The sequence below is a fragment of the Nanorana parkeri genome, unplaced genomic scaffold, assembly GCF_000935625.1.
Source record: "Nanorana parkeri isolate BGI_ZX_2015 unplaced genomic scaffold, ASM93562v1 scaffold221, whole genome shotgun sequence".
Lineage (NCBI taxonomy): Eukaryota > Metazoa > Chordata > Amphibia > Anura > Dicroglossidae > Nanorana > Nanorana parkeri.
The window spans coordinates 413,623-429,189 of NW_017306489.1; the positions used below are offsets into that span (position 1 = coordinate 413,623).

Genomic DNA, 15,567 nt, shown 5'->3' on the forward strand with positions numbered 1-15,567 from the left:
TTGTGGCTGGAATGACAGGTGGTTCTGGACAGCTGCAGCCGCTCAGCCAATACAAAGCAATGAAAGGAGCCGCCCGCTCCAAGGGTCGTACACCTTCCCCTAGCCGCAGGTACTTGCTGGATATGCGGGAATGAATACCAGCGGACAGCTGCGGCTCCTGTCATTGCTTTGTACAGGCTGAGCGGCTGCACCCTACGGAATCACCTCATTCCAGCCATGAGAATTAGAGGCTGGCTTAAGCTGCAATACTTACCTCCAGTGCTCCTCTGTTTTCTACGACGTTCCAGGTTATGGACAGGCCCTCCCCATCCTCATGTGGAATGCAGAACTATAGACCGGGCTGGGGAGGGGGGATTGCAAAAGTAGGGTTTTTTTGTGGGTAATATCCGGCGTTTTAATCATTAGGTGATCAGATGTACATGAAGGATCTGCTGGCTGCACCACTGAATAGTAGAAGTTTGTCTGGCTGTCCATCAATGTGGAGGAGGGGAGTGATGACAAGTGCTGCCAGCTCCCATTTTCTTATACAGGAATGACAGCAAGTCACCTCTTTGATGTTCCCTATTACCAGGAAGGACAGGGGGCTCCCTAATGTCACAAGATCACTGTGGTGACCATGATGACTGTCCCTTCGTGTCTATGGGTCTCCTTAGTGTGAGGGTTTAGTTGGCTGGATATCAATAAAATGGTTTGTTTACTAGGCCCTTCCCCCACATCACACAGAGACTGGATCTTATCTGTCAGACCAGCAAACTTCACCAAAACAACATCTGACCATGTATGCCCATAAAACTTCAGAACTGACCCTATTCTCTCCCCGTACACAGTCCATTCTGAATGTTCTGCGGTGTCACCCCCCCTCTACACGCTCAGCCACCTTTCCCTCCCCCAGAGACAATACAAGCTTCCTCCACCCTCACCTTCAGCTTGCCCAGCACATCGCCGCACTTGCTCAGGTTGGGGCTCTTCTTATTCCACTCGGCCTTTAGCTGTTCGTACATGGCGGCTACTTGTCTGATCCCGGCTCCGTCCGCCCCGTTCACCGCCATCTCTACAATGAATCGGCAACTGCTAGACAAGGCATGCCGCACCGTACGTCATCCCGTACACATCCTACGTCATGGCGTAATGTCCACTGGCTTGACGCAGCCATCTTGCGAAAGGGCAGTTGAGAAATCTAGCCTCTGTCCTTCAAAAAACGACATGCTAATGGAGGGCAAAAATAATGAAGTGAGTGATTTATAAGATCAAATATGATATATCTTCGCTCTGTCTCTATCAACTATGTGCTGTTATCAAACATCCCTTATAGTTGAGATACTAAAGTTTACCTCAACAAACATGGGCGCCTGGTTGTTTTAGCGAGTTGGCGTCAAACCAAGCCTGTGGTGTTTGTGGGGGAGGAGTTCTGTGTGTGGGAGGGACCCTTGGTCACGAGGTGCTGTAACGAAGGTGTATCTAAGGGAAGTCTATGCACTGCCATAATGAAGGAAAAGTATTGGAGCCGCTGCGAGGAAGGTATTAGCTGAGTCTGCTAACCAGACAGAAAAGGTGCACTAAGGATAGATATATAATGTTAGAAGGAAGAGAGCGTCACAACATTTAGATATCTCTTCCAGGGGTAGGCAACCTCGGCACGCCAGCTATGATAAAACTACAAGTCCCATGAGGCTTTGCAAGACCCTGACAACCACAGGCATGACTCCAAAAGACAGAGGTATGATGGGATTTGTGGTTTTACCACAGTTGGAGTGCAGAGGTTGCCTACCCCCTTTTCTATTTGTTCACAATTGAACTTCCCCCTCAGTGTATATCAGCGGTTCTCAACCTGTGGGTCGTGACCCCTTGTTCAGCAGGTCGCCGTGTACCTTCTGTTGCGCTTGGTGAGAGGCTCCTCAGCCTCCTCCTAGCGCAGCAGTGTAAGTTCTCCCGCTGGATGTCGCTGCAGCGGCCGGGGAGGAGTTAACAGCGGGCGAGTGTTTTTTCTTCTTCTACATTTAGCCCTGTTTTACGTTGTGCCAAATATTTACAATTGGTGAAAGGTCTGGACTGCAGACAGACCAGATAAACACCGGGATTCTTCTACTACGAAGCCATGCTGTTGTCATAGATGCATTGTCCTGCTGAAATCCCGGAAAAATAAGTCATCTGGATGGGTTCATGTGCTGCTCTAATACCCGGATATATCTTCTAGCATTGATGGCGCCTTTCCTGATGTGCAAGCTGCCCATTCCATACGCACTAATGCACCCCCATGCCATCAGAGATGCAAGCTTTTGAACTGAGTGCTGATAACAAGCCGGAAGGTCCCTCTCTTCTTTAGCCCGGAGGACACGGCACCCATGGTTGCCAAAAGGAATGCCAAATTTCGATTCGTCTGACCACACAACAGTTTTCCACTTTGCAACAGACCATTTTACTTTCAAAGTATTTTATTAATTTTCCAAAGTAGAATAAAACAATAAAATAGCACATGATGCGCAATCAGTATAGCATACAATTGCATTTCAGATTCTTCCACATTAGCATAGTCAAGTAGTAGGGGGGGATCACTAGAAGCCATACACACAATATATAATAGTTCTGTAAAACAGATCATATCTATCACCCTATTCTTGCCAATTTATCCCCCATCAGCAAAAACAAAACTCAAAACAGTCTGAGAGGAATATCTGGCATAGGGATCCGCCTATGTCTGCAGCAAACATTTGTTATGATCTCCTCCTTATCTATATAAATAGAAAACTTTCTGTCCAACATCAATGCACTAAACAGCTCACGTGTGCGAGCATAATGAAAAAAAAGGAAAAGGAAATAGATGCTAAAGGACGCAGAACAGCTTAAGAGTCCGAAAAGAGTAGCTCCATCCCCGACCAAATAGCCCAACATCTACTTAAACATTAAACATAGTCCCCAGAGAAAAATTCCAGAAAAATGGTTCAATGAAAATGACCCGGTTTCCAGCACCCCTGTATATAACATCCAGGGGGTCCAGGTCAATTCAAAGCTTTTTTTTAGTATCTTGGAGGATGCTGTGAAGTTTCTCATGGACCATAATCCACGACATTTTTTGTTTAACCGAGTGGAATGGAATTGTTGGCGTTTTCCAAGCCCTAGCTATGCTTATTTTGGCTGCCAACAAAAAGAAAGTAATTAATGTATCCAAAGCTTTAGACAGTCCTGGAATCGGGCAATTCAGCAACACATATTGGGGATCTCGTGGGACTCTCACCCCAGTAACCCTAAATATTAGAGCATAAAGCCGGTTCCAAAAAGGTCTCAATTTGGGGCATTCCCACAACAGACCATTTTAAATGAACTTTGGCCCAGAGATCATGTTCAGATATGGCTTCTTCTTTGCATGATGGAGCTTGACAGTGATTTTTGGAAGTATTCCTGAGCTCATGCAGTCATGTCCATCACAGAATCATGCCTGACTCACGGGCATCCAATATTCAGTTTCGGCTTTGTCCCTTGCGCACAGAGATTTCTCTGAATCTTTTGATGATATTATGTACTGTGGATGATGAGATATTTAAAGTCTTTGCAATTTTACGTTGAGGAACATTATTCCGAAATTGTCTGACAATTTTTAGACGCATCTTTTCACACATTGGTGAACCTCGGCCCATCTGTACTTCTGAGACACTCTTAGGGGGTGATTTACTAACCTAAACACACGCACGCAGCGGGTGCGTGTGATTTTCACACAGCAAAACGTATTTATCAACCAACAAGTCTCTAAAAGCATATTTCCACTAATGCCATATATGGAAAAATCATGCACATGATGCATATATAATGCTGCTTCACAGTTTAGACAAAAATGGTTAGCTCATGCATTTACATTCCTGCATTCATCAACGCAAGCAACACAACATAGAGCTAATTTACCCAACATCACCTTGCAATTCATGCAGGGCTTTGCACAACACACCTGCTGGGTGTGTACACACTACAAAGGTGTTTAGATTCCACCCATAGATCATGCTGGGAGGGAACACACTACAGAGGTGTATACATGTTCATGGTGTGTTTATAAGGTTAGTAAATCAACCCCTCTGCCTCTCTAAAGGTGCCCATACACCTTACAACCATCGCAAGACTTTTGTCTTTCTATGTTTGTAAGCTAATTAAAAGCTCGTACGATCTGCCCATCTAGGACAGGCAGATGGTACTTGCGACCACTGAAAGCCCGCCCCGCTGAGGGACTGGCTTCCGATGACTGCAATGCGCATACCGACCCGTTCGGCATTTGTCTCCCGAGCATGCCAGAAACCAGCCGACAATCGTACGATTCTCGGCAGGTTTTCAAACATGCTCGTAAGACAAAAACGTGCGACCGTACAGTAGAAACGGTCGCACGCCTTCCATACACCTGCCGATTATCGTATGATTGCGGGATTTCCCGCGATTATCGTACGATAATCGCCAGGTGGATGGGCACCTTTTAGATGCTCTTTTTATACCCAATAATGTTACTGACTTGTTGCCAATTAACCTAATTAGCTGGAAAATCTTCTTCCAGCTGTTCCTTGTAAAGGTGCCCATACACTGAAGTCCCCATGCCCACTTCTTCAAGAAGCGACAGTTAAGCTCCTTGCCTGGAGTTTGCGATTCTTCTTTTCTGGAGTCTATTTCATCTCATTTATGAACAGACATAAATCTGGAGCAAAGCGCGTCAAATATATCCCATGCGACCATATGCGAGTTCAAACACTCGCAATTGCTATGATAAATTCCCCCCCGCTGTATCTTCCCCAGCTATTTTACGGGCAGCTCATAAAGCCTTTGTGTGAGGCAAAGTGATAGAAACAGCAACCAGAACTAAAATACAAAGTGAAAAAGAAATGAATTCACCTCTAGAAGAAATAGCAAAACCGGAACAAATACATTAAAGTAATGATCTTCAATGGAAACAATAAGCAATTATTTACCCTGAGAACTACATTTAAAGAGATACTGCTACAAGAGTTGATGTCCCTTTTTAAAGACACTAAATGGTACCTTGAAGCAAAACTTACTTCGACCCTGGGACCCCTGAATGTCCTTTAACAACATTCTAACCACTACCAGGTCTACTTAATGAGCATGAAGTCAGCCCCGCACTACGCCTAGGGGGTAAGCACACTGGAGGGATGTACACTGGTCCCAAAAATGTATTAATGTAATGCATGCGCTATGTTTGTGTTGTATTTTATTATTTATTGTTTGTTGGATTTTTTGTGTTCTCTGTTACATGATGTAATGTATTCTTACTTACCCATGCCCTACAGGACTTTTAGTCGCTGACACTGTTGTAACTCTGCGATTAAGCCCGCTTTGTAAGCTTATACTGTTGAAAAATCAATAAAAATTACTTGCTTAAAGAGATACTACATACAGGGCAAATAAATGTTTTACATACTGTGGCAGCAGGCAGATTGGGATGTCGGTGTTCAATTGTATTAATTACGAAACGAATCGCACATGTCTAGTTGCCGGTAACGTTGTTAGTTGTAGAGTCAATTTTTGTAGAGTCGATGGAAAAACAAACAAAATCATTTGATGAAAGCATTCATAATAAAATGGTCATCTCTGCTACTTTAATCTTTCTATATAGTATTACTAATAAAGTCAATTTCTAGGAGTGGTATCAGTGCCCAAAAAGCTCTAAAATAGGTTTATGTTTGTGCATTGAACTACCATTTCTTGTAAAAGTGTACATACTGACCATTTCTTTTTTTTTGTTTCAAATAATTTTTATTGTGCTTTTCATAAGGATCCAACAGAAGATACAGGTATGTGTTATCAACCCACATGCGGGTTGTAATGTACAACAGTAACATACATACATTTGAAATGTGAATCACTTTAGTAGCAGGTTGAGTGGGCAATGAAAGACAGGGGTAAGGGGGAAGGGGGGGGAAAGTGTCTGCCACAGTGCTGTACAGTCCATCCATTCCGCCGGTTTCCATTATTAAGCGCCCTGATCTCCCAAATAGGTATCAGGGTGTGTTTGGGTTACTTCAATGTAGTAGTGCTTTGCATTATATACTTTGGGTGATGAACCAGCATCGCGGTTACAACCTGTAGGTTAGTGCTTCCTTGGTGTGTCGTGGTGGAATGGATACTGACCATTTCTTAATGCTTGACCGGCAAGTAGGCACAGCATGCAATACTAAAACAATCTCTGCTAGACATACTGAAAACAATGGCCACTAGGGGGCAGCACAGGAGCCTTGGATTGGCAAGTAACCCTTTATTACAATTTTTCCTTACTGTGCGTTACCCTTCACGGCAGTGATATAGAATGACCACGAGAGGGCAGCAAAGGCTTCTCTTTAGAGCATTTCAATAGTAGATACTTGTCCTGTGTTAGACATGTATTAAAGTGACACAAAACTCAGGAGTTAAACCTTAAAAATGAATTCAAGTACCTAAACTATTAACAAAAATGTATCTTATTTGTGATTTCAAATCATCTCTGAATTGGTGCTGACACTGTCCTTCCTTCTGGAGGGGGGCTACTTTTGTTCCCAATGGTCCCTGTATGTGTTATAAAGTAGCCACCGCTCCAAGTTTACTCCTGTGATGGACTACAATCTCAGTACAAAATAGTAAACTAAAAGTGAGATTGTAGTGACATCAAAGGAGTGAGCTTGGAGTGGTGGCTACGTTACAACACACAGGGACCATGGGGAACACAAGTAGCCACCCTCCAGAAGGAAGGACAGTGTCAGCATGAATTCAGAGATGATTGAGAGGAACGTATCGCACCCCTGAATTCTTGTTCCATATCGGGCTTAGGGCTGATTCCAATTGCCAAAGTGTGGTTTTCATCGTGGCTCCATGATCCACCTGCTTTGGAGATGCCCCAAGCTGGTTCGGTACTGGGATCAGATTGTAAATACCATTAACCTTGTATTTACATCCTCAGTGACAAACTCCCCATTAACGTGTATTCTGAGTATTGTGGAATCTGCCGTTCTTACACAACACACTACTATAGCATTTAAATGTGCCTTATTTACCGCAACCAGATTGGTGGTCCGTAAATGGATCTCCCCACCCCCCCCTACTCTGAACTCATGGTTAGTAGAACTTGACAGGATGGTCGCGTTCGAGAGAGTTACTTTTCAACAGAGGGGTACCTTGCCCCGCTTCCACTCTATTTGGGACAGTTGGCTGACGTATCGAGGGCAAGACATCTCTGATTAGTCAGCTTGCCCGCATACTCAATAGGGATACTTGCGGCTAGACCTGGCCTCTCCTAAATATAGCCATTTGCCAGCTGAGACAGGTGTTGGCTCCCTGAATAGTGTTCTTTATGTATTATTTTTTCACGATGTGCCTGATATAATATACAGGTGAAACTCGAATAATTCACCTGTACATCAGGCACATCATTGTATGTTTGATTTATGCTCACACCGTTGAACAGCCTATTCTTGTCGAATTTTTATATCTGCATGACACTATGCTTCCCCCTTTCCCCACCTTTATTTTTCAATTTAATTTGTCTGTTAGATTGATCTTTCTTTTGGGCTTTTTTTTTTGTTTCTGTTTTTTTTTTTAAATACATATATGTTTGTCTACTATACTTGAAAATGTGCAAAATCAATAAAATATCTGATTTAAAAAAGAGATGATTGAGAGTATTGTTACCACCCCATCACATGAAGCCGCAATAGCTGGATTTAACTGTCGCGATCAACAAGTATTTGTGGGACGTTACAGGGGGACTATGAGAACACTGTGCAAATGCAATTATAGATAACTGCCGCAGCAAATATTTCTTTAAGTGAAAGGCCAAAGTTCTACTTTATTACTCATTAAAAAAAAGTGTAGTACTGATCGTTCAAGACACTGCTAAGTAACAGTAAATACATATTTCATGTAGTGTAGAGATGCGAGTGGTAGGAGTCTCTGATGTTCCTTGTGTGTACATAGACTTCCAGCCTTAAGGTGCCCATACACTGCTCGATTCTCGTACGAGAATCGGGGGAAATCCCGCGTTCGTACGAGAATCGAGCAGTGTGAACGAAGACGTGCGAACGTTTCTACTGTACGGTCGCACGTCTTTTGTCGAACCAACATGCTCGGAGCCCCGCCGAGAATCGTACGATTCTCGGCGGGGCTCCGAGCATGTTGGTTCGACAAAAGACGTGCGACCGTACAGTAGAAACGTTCGCACGTCTTCGTTCACACTGCTCGATTCTCGTACGAACGCGGGATTTCCCCCGATTCTCGTACGAGAATCGGGGGAAATCCCGCGTTCGTACGAGAATCGAGCAGTGTATGGGCACCTTTAGACGTACTATCCACGGTAAGAATGGCTGACTAGCAGTGATCTGTGATCTTTATATTTTGACATTCATTTATTTAAGTTGTTTTTTTGATTCTGGATTTTTCCCTTTTCAGAGTCATTATATATTTGCAGTTCGCTCAAAACTGACATTGACGTTGAAGGTGGATGGTGCTGGGCTACAAGTGGATATCAAATAATATATCTCTCAGTTAGTCCAATGGCAAGAACTGCCCTTAGAGTGGATGAATGTTATAAGACTGTAAGTAATTTGAAGCATACCTGTCTTCATACAGATCCCCCCTCCCCTCCCCATACCCTATGGTCCTTTAACTCATTAGCAGATAGATTGCCCTTATCCCTGTTTCCTGCTGATCTTGCAAGGAACGTGTGCAAAATTCAGCTGGTATTAAATGTTGATTCTTGGCACACCCATGCACACCATGTGACAGTGATGGGGCCTCTCATGCCCTTTGCACTGCCTTGTAAGAAGGCAGGGTTATGTCACGTGCCCCCCTCCCATACCTCGAAGTACCATGATTTTAAAGGATAGCTAAACCCAATGACAAATGTAATATCTTGCAGCTTTCTTATACTTATATGTGGCGATTGCATTAGTTTTCAGACTAAAAACCATTTTCAGCCAATACAGAAAATACCCAGTGATCTTGCCAGAAATACTGTACAGTGTCACTACCTGTGAGCTTTACAGAAAGCAAAAAAAGTCTTATCTTTCATCTATAATAAACAACGAATCCCATTAACCCCCCCACGTAATGGAGATGAACAAAGGCAGGCATGTTTGAAGTCCATACAGGGTGACAACCATTGCTCTATCCTCCATCATAGAATGGAGGAGTGAGTGTAGCTACCCATGGACAGGAAGTGTGTTATTTGCTGTATTACCAGGTGACAACAATGGTATGGGCCCAGTCATACTGGATCCATTGTGCTGCGATCCGTTTTTCAACGGATGCTAGCGGAAGGGCACAGAAAAATGAATGGGTGTGAATGGGGCTAGTTTACGCCCCTCCGTTGCGCTGCGTTACGTTGTGCTGAAAAGAAAAAGTACAACCTGCACTACCTTTTTCATCACAACCTAACGCAACAGATCCGGCATGAACCAGCCCCGTTCACAGCCATTCGTTTTTCAGTGCCCTTCCATTAGCATCTGTTGAAAAACAGATTGCAGCGGATGGGAAGGAAATCAGAAGTTACAATTGCAAGTCAGCGGACCCTCCATTGACCTGCGTTTTCCTTCTGATTTTGGTGTGCATGCACCCTAAATCTAATGCTGCCCTACATCTAAGGCCTGGTAAGCTGCAATATATAAGTGCAGGAAATGAGGCACCTGGTAGCATTGTTGCTAGTAAGGTAAAGGGTAAGTAACTTACAGGCAATGTACCCTTACCTACTCTGCCTAAAGCCCCTTATATCGTATTTACATCTTCCAGCCCAATATTCATCCCTGGCCGTGTCTATTTGGTGATCCCAAACCACTGTCTTCCAAGCCACCCCCTGTCCAGGGAAAATACCCTGTACATGTCTGTGAAGGCACACTGCACAGGTGGAGCCAGTGGAGGATATAACATGGAATCAATCTGTGTCTGTCCTACTCAGGTAAGTAAGCGGCCGCAGGGTAAGGTGGGCTTTTGCATGTTCAGTAAAATAGGGCCAATGTATCAAAACATGAATTTGCACAGAGTGGTATTTCTCATAGAATCCAGTGACAGTCCAGCTGTATTTGTACTGCAGGTATGCTGTTCATGTCTGAACTTTTATTGGGTGCAGCAGGTAACACTGCTATTTTTATTTGCTCCTGACTTTAAAGGGAGCACTGGTGACCCGTCTCTATCAGTCTGGGCAGAGCTCCGCTCACCCACACATGTTCACCGCGCATATGAAGAGATTTCTGGCTCAGTCTGTGTCCAATTGCTGTGCTAAACACTCCAGTATGTAAGAGAGAGCGTTATTAGTGTTAATGTCCCTTGTTATTAGCAATTATGGGTGGGAGGAGCGGTAGGGGCTCCACTTAGTGGCAGCTGGACAGATTAACCTCTTTTTTGCTGATATGCTGTAGGGAGGGTGGGGGCATTGTGAAAGGAAGGTTGCCCATAGATTGCAGATATCTCACTGAGAATGAAGTGTGGCAAGACTTCGTTCATCTTTGATTGCTTTGGCACACTGCATTGACCCATATTCGGTAGATGGATGAAAGTGGTTCACCCACAATGAGAGTCTTGTTCCCTTTTCTCCATCTTATCCTACTTTTTTTGTCAAACAATATATGCTTGGATACTATTTGCAGTTACAATTGATTCTGGGGAAACATGAGTGGGCTATGTTTAAAATACTTAAAGGAGAAGTATGAGGTGAGTGCTTTTCACTCACCTCATAGTTCTAGCCGACCTGTGACAATGAGACTGTCCCAGGTCGGCTCAGTAGATCGGGAGGTGAGCATTCGCTCACTTCTCGATCCTGTCACGGCTCTCTGCCGTGACTGGGGAGGGGATGGATTCCCCCCTCCCCGCTCCGATCCGCCAGTGCTGACTGGCGGAACGGACGGGGGAGGGGGCAGGTAAAGCTGGCTCTGCCTCTAGATAGGCAGAGCCAGCTGTCACTCACGCAGCTGGGCGCATCTCGACATCGATGTCGGGATCCGCTCCGGCGTCTTAGTATACCGCAAGCTGTAGCTCGCGGTATACTGAGCTTAGGGTGACAGGAGGACGCTAGTTTGTGTCCTCCCGTTACCCTAAGGAGAACTATGGGGAAAAGCCCTGAGCCCTTAGTTCTTCTTTAATTTTTTGCTTATCTACTGAGGTTTATGTAACCTGCAAGTCAAGCCGGCCATATACCAGCATATACTGTTGTTTGAAAGTTTTTGTTTTTCGGAACGTTCGTTTTTTCTAATGGAAACCTGTTCAATATGTCTGAAATTCCATTCAAGTAGCTGGTCTGGCTGAAATTTTTAAGGGCTTTCAATCTAAATTAGTTGGCTCAATGATGGGAGATCAATGATGAACGATTTCAAAGAAACAAAATGGCCAGCTTTACTCTTACCCTCCAATCAAATGAGCTTTCACAGAAGGACACGGCAAGGTGAAGAGTAGAAAAAGGAGTAGAATAGGTAAATATACAGTATGGAGAAAGGGAAACAGTCACTGTCACCTTGCCTGATGCTGGCAAAGTGACAGTGTCTGTGTAAGTCCATCCTCCAACCACTTTACACTTTCCTCTTCAGTGCCCACCTGCTGCTCCTGTTGCAGCCACCATAATACCCTGTGTTGGCTGGTGTCAGAGCTGAGAGAGATTGATGATGTTTTCCCCTCTGTTTTATGGCAGTGCTTACTGATCATGGAAGGAGGTCACATGCTCTGCCATACCCAGATGTACCAAGTATTTTGCAGTGGTGGCCACAGAAGAAGGAGTGGCAGGAGAATGCTGGCGGTAACCTTCTAACCTGATCCTGAGGTTGGCTTTGCATAAACTCTGTCCCTGTGACAGTCACAAAGTGACAATGTCCCTATAAGAACCCAGAGCATATAGTGATAGGTAGAAAATGTTATAACGGTTTACTTGCATGTTAAAGAAAACGTTTTGACAGTGTTTTTAGATAATAAAGTGTACCTATCACATGGACTCCGTCCTGAAAAATCAGGCTCCTCAAGGTGCCTCTATGTACTGCCCGACCTCTGCAACCACGAGTCTCTAACTTCTATCTCTAGGAGATAAAGGAACATGCCAAAGCTCCCAAAAGTCAGAGAAGGCATTTCACCATTAGGCCCCTTTCACATGGCCATTCTGTCAGTGCGTTTTTGATCTGTAATTACACAGAGCAAAAATGGACTGCATTAAATCCATGAGGGCTTCCAGATGTAAGCGGATGTCCCAGGCCTAGTTAGGTTCGTCACACTGAAAGCAAAAAAATGCGTGTCCAGTTCAACTAACCTGATCGCATGTGGACATATATAGGCGATACAAGAGGCATCGCCCATGCACATTTTCACACACACTAGGTGTAAACAGGTCTGAATGGCTGCCATATTTGTTTTTTGGCAGATATAGATGGACACACATCCTTTTACATCTGGACACCCATAATGATTACATTATTATTGTTATAATACAGGATTTATATCGCGCCAACAATTTGCGCAGCGCTTAACAATATAAGGAAGACATTACAATCACAATACAATTCAAGACAAGATGATAAGAAGGGCCCTGCCCGTGAGGGTTTACAATCTAAAAGATGGGTCCGTTTTCCTTTTTCCCAAGATCCATTCTGATCCAGCTTAGCAGGGGATCCATCTAGGAGCTAATAGTGCTCGTGTGAAGGGGGCCAGTTACTTTGGTGTTTAAAGAATCAATGACAGGTTTACTTTTAGCTAATCATGCAATTATTTTAGCTAAATGGGGCAATTATTCCTGAATTCAGTGGTTTCAGTGGTTATGGAAGGTTCTGGTCTAGTCCCTAGGTAGAAACTGGCGTGGTGGTATTGGTCTCAGGGCAAATGAATAATCCTGGCAGTGTAGTACCTCAAAGCTTAAAATTAAAGTACCGAAACAAGTTACAATTTCATGTGATTTTTGATTCACTTTCTAAGTGTATACTCACAGACGTAATGCTTCATTTCAAGGAAATCCAGTATAATCTGTAGGTGTCATTTAAGCAGACCTACACTGAACTTAAAAGAATCCCCAAATTAACCATTAACATTCTGTAACAATTAACAATTTACGCTTAACCCAATGCTAAAACGTAACCCTTCACACTTAACCCGACCCTAAAACGTAACCACGCCCTGACCTTTAAAAGTCCCTACAGACATTAGAGAATGTTCTCCTGATTATGCCATGAATATACATATGTTTGTAGGCACCTCCATGACTCTTGCTGTAGCTCACTGCCCCAGTCTGCTCTGAGGAAGGTTGATTGACTGGAATGGGTTATGCCAGCACTATCATTTTTGCTCTAAATGGTCAAAGTATTATGTAATAGTGTCTCTTTTAATATAAACAAAATTAATACTTTACCTAAACCATAAAATGTAACCCCTTAAAAACCTAACCTTAAATTATAACCATGGTCAGGCTAAGCACATTTAGGTATATACATATTCTTTTTCTTTTTTTTAAACCAAGTTTATTAAAGTTTTTCACAACAACACAAAGATGTAACTCTGCAGTCCGTCAATCATACATATTCTTAAAAAAAGCAGTAAATTAGCTTAAAGCACGCTCACACTGACCTCTGTACAACAGGCACTATGGAGAAATTCATACTCAAAGTTTATAGCAAAAGAACTAAAACAAAAAACAAAAAGGACACCATTCCTAATGAGCTTGACAAAGAGGTAACATCCTCGAAACGCGTTGCTCCCGAGCCTCCACCCACTACTTCACCAACCTGATCCTTCCTCACTTTACCACCATCCCGGCCGATTCTCCATCCTGCATCTTCACCACGGCACGGACACTGGCCCAGACACATCCATCTCACAGCCCGATTTCCTCCACCCGCAGCTGCAGCCCAGCCTGACGTCAGTCCTCACATCACTGGCACTTCACATTGCTTCAGCGGGGACACGGACACACTGTCACATCCATCTGGTCCCGAGACCCACTTAAAGTAAGTGAACCATTTCCTCTTACTTTCTCCACTGTGCTACTATCAGTTTCATAGTCCCCCTAGCCTTGCGCCCTCACGTTTGTTTTTTGCTTCACAAGTGCAGGCACTCCTCCTGTCTCTTAGGGCTGCAGGCGAGGTAGAGCTACAGCACCCTATTCCCTTGGCCCAATCCGAGAGCGCTGTTCGTAATATTTGTATGAGCAAAAGAACTAAAGTGGCTTAAGTTGTTCTCCCTTCAGTTCAGGTTAGACCACATCCACACTTGGGAATGGTGTCGATTCCATGAGTTTCACAAATTGCTCTGTGTGCTTGCATCCAGGGGTGATTGTAAGCAGGTAGCATGTACAATTACATGCACATGGCTGCGGGCTCTTTCAGTTGTCATTGCTTTGTACAGTACTTCCAATCCTGTGCAGCTGTTCACATAAGTCTCTCAAATCAATTTGTGAGACTCATGCAATTGGCCCCATTTGCAAGTGTAAATATAAGGCCCAGTGTCTTCCCTATAATGAGACAGCCTGACTGTGTTGCCTAAGGTGGCATCTCTTTGGGCAATTTGGGGGGGGTGGGGCGGAAGGTAGAGCAGCATGGCCGCTCTGCTGCACAATGTTTGCAGTATTCCTGCCACCCCTTTTCTGGCCTGAGCGTTCCAGGTTGCTAAGAACCTGGCAGGGAGATGTGTAAGTTCCGTACACACCTCCATGCCCAGCTCTTAGCAACCTGGAATGCTCTGGCCTGGCGTCATGACCTGACCCAAGTCTGCCCCTCGTTAGCGTGCACCACAGGCAAACTTACCTGTGATGGCGAAAAAGGTTACTGATGCCCCTGATGGGGCCGTACTGTGTCCTCCCTCACAGAACTCCTGCTCTATTTTTACATTAGATTGTGGAAGGTTGCTGAGTCACTGCTTGAAAGGGAGAGCAGGGTGAGCTGATCTGCTGAAAGAAGGACTTGAACATCAGTCCTTCTGTTGTGAGCTTTGCAGATGAATTGCTCCACAGTGCCTGCAGCTATTGGGGTCAGTAAGGACTGGTTTTAAAGCTCATTTGCTCCATGTTAAGGGGACCCTGTCATTAGGTTAAACTGTCCCAAAGCAAAAAGCGTTGCATGTGCAAAAAGCATTGTATGTGATGACCAAGGATCAGCGGAATGGGTGGTAGGAGAGGTGAGTATAAAGCTTTTTTTTTGCACTTCTTTCTATGTGATTGTTCATGGAACCAGAGACAGAGTCACTTTAAGAATATGTATTTGTCTATTGCCTGGCTCTATTTACATTTTAATACTAGCCCGTAACATATGACCCCTAACAACATTTTTACCCAATGAAATCTATATTTATCTTGTCATCGCCAAAGGTATTAGATCATCCTACACCAGCTTTGGCCCTGAGGCCACCCAGTCCTAGTACCAAAACAAAAAGTGCCAATAGCTTATTCAGGAAAATGAAGTGAGTTTTCTAGTGTGCCTGTTCTGATGCTGGGGGGGTCTACTCACATCATACATACAATTCAAGGCAAGGCAGTCCAACTTTACTGATCTACTGTCTAAGTACAAGCCTATCAGTCTGCTCAGACTGGCTTAAAACTAGGGTTGCCACCTATCCCGGATTGACCCGGGCAGTACAGGTTTTGAATGCTGTGTCCTGGTT

General features: G+C 44.2%; 1 protein-coding gene across 1 annotated transcript in view; it reads right to left on the bottom strand.

Annotated features, from left to right (window-relative positions):
- Positions 1-1,101, bottom strand: part of PSMD8 (proteasome 26S subunit, non-ATPase 8) — a 13,022-nt gene extending 11,921 nt beyond the window's left edge. Inside the window, exon 1 of the mRNA XM_018556006.1 lies at positions 921-1,101. Coding sequence (XP_018411508.1) covers positions 921-1,049 — 129 coding nt within the window. The 5' untranslated portion in view covers positions 1,050-1,101. The remainder of the gene's footprint in view (positions 1-920) is intronic.
- Between the last annotated feature and the right edge of the window lie 14,466 nt (positions 1,102-15,567).